This window comes from Arachis ipaensis, chromosome B10, assembly GCF_000816755.2.
Source record: "Arachis ipaensis cultivar K30076 chromosome B10, Araip1.1, whole genome shotgun sequence".
NCBI classification, from domain to species: domain Eukaryota; kingdom Viridiplantae; phylum Streptophyta; class Magnoliopsida; order Fabales; family Fabaceae; genus Arachis; species Arachis ipaensis.
In genome coordinates, this window is record NC_029794.2 from 4,840,466 (window position 1) to 4,848,203 (window position 7,738).

A 7,738-nucleotide genomic window follows, 5' to 3' on the forward strand; every position below is an offset into this window, starting at 1 on the left:
ACAAAAAGAATAAGATATTGCAGTTTTTTCTTATTTTTTTTGGAAAAGAAAAAGAAGAAAATAACGACATTAAAGAAGAATTGCGTAAAAAAATAAAAAGACTGCAATTTTTTTTGGAAGAAAAAAAAGGAGGTTGATATTAAAAAAAGAAAGAAAAAGAAAGATGATAATAATAAAAAAAGAAAGGAAAGGAAATAGAAGAAAAAGAGGTGATAATAATAAGGAAAAGTAGAGGTAGATAATGAAAATTTTAAACGATGTGAATAATATATATATCGGATATTTATTTTATTAGGTGTATGTATAGATAGTTATTTTAATATTAAGATTTAGATGGTTAATTTAGAGGTGTGGTATATTTTTATTTAATTAATAGTTGTTCATGTTGTTTAAGATGATCATTGTTTACCTAAGACTCTCCAATAATAATCATAACGAAGGAAAAAGAGAAAAATCCTTAATTTTCTATCATTTCTCTTAATTAATAAATCCTTTTCACGTTTTGTTTTCAACCTTTTGGTTCTTGACGCAATCGCAACATTTACTTAGCTATACGAAATCCCTTATCCCTAGCTTTTTATTAAAAAAAAAAAAAACGAGTTACGGCAACAAATATGTTGAACAAGATATATATTATTAAATAAAAAATATTAGAAAATATTAAAATTTATTTTTTTATTATTATTTAATTATTAATTTAATTTTTTATTTTAATAATTTAATAATATATTTTATTTTATATTTTAAATATTAATAATTAATTAATAATTAAAAAGAAAAAATATATAGAACCAAAAGGTTACCGGCCAAAAACTAAACAAAACCACATTAATTTATATTAATTATTAATTTTAAATTTTTTAAATTCAAAATTTTAAAAATTTAAAATTGATTAAGTAAACCTAATTAAAACCTATAAAAATCTTCTTCTTCTCTCTCACATTATCCTACCCACCTCCAACAATCACACACACATGCTTCTCTCTCTCAGCAATACTGCTGGAAGCGCTGGCGACTTCCATGCTCTCCGCGACGCCATCTCGTCACCGACTGAGGCAACGCCCGAAGCGGATTCACGCGCCTTGGTTCCCGTTCCGCCATCTTCGTCGTTGACCGTCTTCGAAGCGCGTGAGCAAGAAGAAGGAGCTAGTGAGAGTCTCCGAACTCAGCCTTCACGAGCTGCTCTCCTTTGCTATGTTATTATCATGCCCTACCGTTTTAGGAGGCACTGCAATAGTAGCATCATCATCGTGCTCTTCTTCGTCTCAAATCATTCTTTTCCTTCGTCAACGAGAGAGAAGATTACATGCCAAACTAAGAAAACAGAAAAGGAAAAGTGCTTTTTTGTTAAATGGCAGTGCATGAAGATAGACCATTGGAGGGCTCTAGTGTTAGTGTGCATGGTGGATTAAATGTAATAGCAATCTTAATTATAAAAAAAACATTCATTTAATATGGAAAAAAAACATTCTAATACTTAACAAAAGAAACATCCAATTATATTTTAGCAAAAATAATTAAATATCTATAAAATTAAAAAAAAATATGAAATTTTAAAAAAAATAGAGACATTCACATTTGTAATACAAAAAAATTCGAAAAATATATAAAAGAACATCCATTTAGTATGAAAAAGAAACATTCTGATACTTAGCAGAAGAAACATCTATATATATTAACTCGTAGAGATTTTGAACTCACCCAAAGGTATTTGGCTGATTTTTGGCTAATACCCTTTTGATTCCCTAGCATTGCTTAAAAATAATAAATTCTGATAATTTTTTAAACTCCACTCACATAATAATAAAACACAGACTAAGTCGTTGTTTAATTAAAAAAACATACTTTCGGCTTGAATGTATAATGCTTAGTCGTGGATGACAGTTACAATGTGATGTATGTGCATCGCTGTAGATTATGGATTAATTAAGAAAAATAAATTTAACTACTTCAGGCAACTAGGATATAGGTGACGATAATAACTAATCAATTTTAAACAACTGTACGTTATTGTATCTGAGATATGGGATATGTATATAACTATATCTTATACTAACAATTTCTGAGTGACTAGCTAGGTTTTGTAACAATTTTTATTCATTCTTATTTTGTTTTGATTTTTATTGTTTACCAAATATTTTTTATTTTTAAGTTATTTCTTTCATTTTCTTCAAATAAGTTGAAAACGAATATATATATTGTAATGTTACGTACGATAACCATTCAAATGTTATTATATATCCCTCCAAGGCTCTACCAAACACGTTATAGAAAATGGTTTATAAGACAAAGTCAGAACTCCACGTTTAGAAAGAAAGATAATGCCGAATGGTAAGGTTTATAAAAAGCAAATGGAAATTAAAATAAAACAAAAGGAAAGTAAATGGATCGGATCATATTGTAGGTTTACTAATGAGATTCCTTTTTAAAAGTTGTTGCTAGACTGAAAACATCAACTAATTTCGAAAGAGCCATGTATTTAGGGTTGGCAATGGGTATGGTAGTGTAGGGTAGGGTTTGGACCCTATCCGCGGATTGAAAATTTTATTAAAATTTTACCCTACCTTACTCGCAGGTTGAGAATCTCTCAACCCTAACCCTATCCGCAAAAATATCAAATTTTTTCAAATTAAATATAAAATTCAATCATTTCGAATTTTATACATATCAACAACATAAAAAATAAAAAACTAATGCTCTAAATTACTAAATTAACTAACTAATTTTAGTGGTTGTTCATTTATTGTAAGTCATTACATAAGAGAGGTTGTGAGTTTAACTCTCACTTCTTTCACTATATACCTAATTTTTATAAAATATGTGTTATATATGAAGTGCGGGTAGGGTATGATAGGGTACACGCTAAACCTGTACTCTATTCTATCCGCAGGCATAACCGGACCGTACCCTACCTTATCTGCAGCGGGTCGAATAGCCTATCTTACTCAAATGGATTGGACTGAATTAGATACCTGCGACTAGGATATGAATTGCCATCCCTATATGTATTAAACATTCAAACACTACTATTTAAAAAAGGAACTGATCGAAAGCATCTATCTCATAACTAAGATTTAAAAGAAGGAAGAAAGCAGTCACAATAATTATTGATCCAATCTTAGTGGCTTAAAACTATATCAAATTAAAATTTGAAACTACAGGACACCTTAACCGTTAGGTAACATTTATATATTTTATTTCGAAAGCAATGCAGTATTCCTAACTTCAATGTCCACCTACAATTATTTATATCCTCTCCACCACATATACACACACTTGATGAGTTAGTTCTAACGATATTAGCTAATGTTAACACAAATGCAAATTTAGAAATTTGGCATATCTAAAGCAAAATCATCAGCATATTATGACTGATAAAGTAATTAATCTGAAAAACCCTTGGTTTACTTTTTCAACATTACAGAAAAGAATAGAAAAATATTGAAATCAAAGTAGGGAAATACATGCATATATATAATAAGAGTTTGAGTCCAAGGTATTATAATAATGGTCAAGTAGTTTATTATGGATATATGCTCCACTATCCTCCATTTCTCCTAACCTAGATAAATCACAAGTGGTAATAATTAATAGAAGAAATAGTATAGATATGCAATTAGCATGCGGCCAATTGAGTCAATTTTTAAAATTTTAAAGAATTATGTTAGATAACTAATAACTTTTTTGAATAATATGAACAATCGGTCTTAAATTTGGTTATTATTAGATGAAAAAGTATAGGTAAACAATGAAAATACTAAATAATATAAACAATGGATAGATGAGATGTTCATTTTACTATGTGTGCGAATGATTATTCTAATATTAAGATTTAGGTGGGTAATTTAGAAGTGTAGTGTGTTTTTATTTGATTGGTGGTTGTTCATATTGTTTAAAAAAATTATTGGTTACCTAGCATAACCCATAATAATTACTTATGTCATTAATTAAATTTAGGATAAACAATGTGAACAATAGATTTTAGAATTGACTCAATAAAATAAAAAAATATTCCACTCTCGAATTACCTCATAAACCTTAATATTAAGATAATTATTTGCACACCTAATGAATTGAACATCCAGTCATTGTTAACTGTGCATGAGTAAATCGAATAAAAAAAATAACTATTCAATTAAAAATAATATAATTAACATAATCATCTGCATATCTATTAAATTGAACATCCAACATATTCATTATTCACATTATTTAATATTTTTATATATTATAATTAACCATGCACGTGGTTTAGATATATGTGCACGACACCCCTAAACATGGTTATAAAATGGGTGGAAATCCACAAACTCTAAGCACACATACATAACATGGCTTCTCTAAACCCTCTTCCAACCCTTTCCCATTCCACCTTCTCTTCTTCTTTCTGTCCCTTATTCAAAAGCCCCAATCTCAATAACAATAAGGCCCCAAAAGTAGGAAAACCAAGCCAATACCATGCTTCTAGAATATTCTACTCATCATCATGCAAAGCCAAACATAATAATGGTGACAACAACAACAATAATAATAATTATAATAATAAGGTTGATAGAAGAAACATCCTGGTTGGCTTAGGAGGGCTTTATGGGGTAGCAAAAACCCTAACCAATGAGCCATTGGTGTCTCTAGCTGCACCAATTTCACCTCCAAATCTAACCCAATGTGGTCCACCGGACCTACCCTCAGGTGCCAAACCAGTGAATTGCTGCCCTCCAGTTTCCTCAAAAATCATTGACTTCACTTTCCCATTAAACCAGAAAGTCAAAGTGAGACCCGCTGCACACTTGGCCGATGCCACCTACATCCGAAATTACAAAGAAGCCCTTCGGAGAATGAAAGCCCTTGACCCAACCGATCCAAGAAGCTTCACTCAACAAGCCAATATCCACTGTGCTTATTGCGATGGTGCGTATCACCAAGTAGGGTTCCCTGATCTTGATCTCCAAATCCACAATTCATGGCTCTTCTTTCCCTTCCATCGATGGTACCTTTACTTCTACGAACGAATCCTAGCCAGCCTCATCAAAGACTTAGATCCCAACTTCGCCATTCCCTTTTGGAACTGGGATTCCCCTAAGGGCATGCCAATGCCTTCCATCTTCGTTGACCCTAAGTCAACGCTCTATGACTCCCTTCGAAACAAGAATCACCAACCTCCAAAGCTCGTTGACCTTGATTTCAATGGCACTGAAGATAACCTTCCTGATAAAGAGACTATAGATGCCAACCTCAAGACTATGTACAGGCAAATGGTCTCGAATTCCAAGACTGCCACTCTGTTCTTCGGAAGCCCTTACCGCGCCGGGGACGAGAGCGACCCCGGAGCCGGAGTTGTGGAGAATATTCCCCATGGTCCTGTCCATATCTGGACAGGTGATAACACGCAGCCTAATGGCGAAGACATGGGGAACTTCTATTCAGCTGCGAGAGACCCTATCTTCTTCTCTCACCATTCTAACGTGGATAGAATGTGGTCGATATGGAAAACGCTTGGCGGAAAGAGGAGCGAGTTCAATGATGTGGATTGGTTAGAGAGCGGGTTTTTGTTCTACGATGAGAACAAGAATCTTGTTCGCGTGAAGGTGAAGGATTGTATTGACACCAAGAAGCTTGGATATGTCTACCAAGAAGTTGAAGTTCCATGGTTGAACACTAAGCCTACACCGCGTAGAGTTAGGGTTAAGAACGCCATTAAAAAGGGGCTTCATCTTGGTGGTGTAGCACATGCTGCGGAAGAAGGAGCGAAGTTTCCTTTGGTTTTGGATTCGAGCGTGAGGGTTTTGGTGAAGAGGCCGAAGAAGGGGAGGAGTAAGAGGGAGAAGGAGGAAGAGGAGGAGGTGTTGGTGGTGGAAGGGATTTCGTTTGAGAGGGATATGGCGGTGAAGTTCGATGTGTATGTGAATGATGAAGATGATGAGGTGGAGAGTGGGCCCACGAAGACGGAGTTTGCGGGGAGTTTTGTGAGTGTGCCACATAAGCATAAGCATAAGAAGGGGAAGATGAAGACGCAGTGGAGGGTTGGGATAACGGAGTTGTTGGAGGAGCTTGATGCTGAAGATGATGAGCATGTTGCGGTTACTTTGGTTCCCAAGATTGGGAAAGGGCAAGTCACCATTGGAGGTATCAACATTCAGCTCCTCAACTGAATGGATATACACTACTGAATAATGAAACAGATTCCAGGTGTACTATTATAATTAAAAAAGAAAACTTAAAAAATCATACTAAAATTTAGTCATTGAATAAATTATTATATGAAAAAGTCTAGGGAGCCAGCAACTTTTGTGTTTTCTGGTCAACACTTAACTATCAAAATAAAAGTGAGTGATTTTCCATCATTAGATGTAATCTCACACCATTAAAAATATTATTGATGGTTATAAAACACCAAAATTACTGCCCCTAGCATTCCTCTTATTATATATCTATATCAATAAATAAATTATTATATATTTATATATAAATATATTTAGAGATATTCTCTACGTTCAAACAATTTTAGCATCCAAGTTCATTTCTCACGCTTCTTCTCCCCCGACCTCCGCGCTTCTTTTGCTTTCGCGTTCCTCCTCCTCTGCATTCTCCTCCTTCTTTTTCGCATTCCTTTTTCTTCACGTGTTTTCTCCTTATCGTCATTTTTTTGTTGCTGTTGCTGCTGTATTTTTTTTCTTTTTCTCCTTCTCTCCCTGGTGAAGAAGCAGTAGAAGGTAAGGAAAAAAATTTTGTATTGTATAAAATAGAAGTGAACCAAAATTAATTATATTCAAAAATAAATTAAAATTATAATTAGAATGAATTGAGATCGTTAAGTAATTTCAGTTCATTATAAATATAATTTCAGTTAATTTCTTAATATAATTTCGATTCATTTATCAGTGAATTATTCTGTTATAATTCTTTTTGTTTCACTATCTTGAGAGGAATAAAACAAAGAAAAAGAGAAGAAAAATCAAACAAAATAGAAAAAACAAGAAGAAAAAATTTCTCAAATTCCTCATCATGTTCTTCTTTTCTTACCTTTTTCATCTAATCAAATAAAGAAGAAGAAACACATAATGCTGCAAAATTACTTGATGGATTTGGATGTGTTTTTGTTCATGATTCAATTTTATTTTTCTTTAATTTTTTCGCGCACGCAGATTCTTCTTCTTCTCCGCCTCTTTCGTTATCGTCATCACGAACAACACCAACATTTTGCTAACATCTTTATTGGTTCTGATTTTCTCTGGTGCCATCATTAAATAATTTCAGTTTATTTTTTAGTTTATTTTGGTTCATTTGTGAATTAATTTCAGTTCGTTTGTGTGTTAATTTTAGTTCACTTGTGAATAAAAAATTTGGTCAATACTTATCACTAGCATCAAGTGAATCGAAATTAACACACAAATGAATCGAAATAAATTAAGAAATAAACTGAAATTATTTATTGAAGACAGCAGAAAAAATCTGAACTAATAAAATCGTTTGCAAAATGTTAGTGTTATTAGTGATGACGATAAAGAAGCAGAAGGAGGAGGAAGAGAAGAAAGAGGAGGAGAAGAAGAAGAAAAGAAGAAAAACCTGCGCGTGTAAATTTAGAAGGAGGAGGAGGAGGAGAAGAACCTGTGCGAATTTGAAAGAAGAAGAAGAAGAAAGACGAAGAGGAGGAGAAGCGAGTGTGAGAAGAAGAATGAAAGTGGTTTTTGTTGGTGTTGGACCTATTTGAATGAACTTCGATAAAAAAATACTTGAATGT

At 32.9% G+C, this 7,738-nt stretch overlaps 1 protein-coding gene across 1 annotated transcript; it reads left to right on the forward strand.

Annotated features, from left to right (window-relative positions):
* LOC107622676 (polyphenol oxidase, chloroplastic) lies at positions 4,279-6,223 on the forward strand. The gene has a single exon (XM_016324660.2). It carries the CDS (start codon positions 4,332-4,334, stop codon positions 6,147-6,149), a length of 1,818 nt encoding a protein of 605 aa, XP_016180146.1. The 5' UTR covers positions 4,279-4,331; the 3' UTR covers positions 6,150-6,223.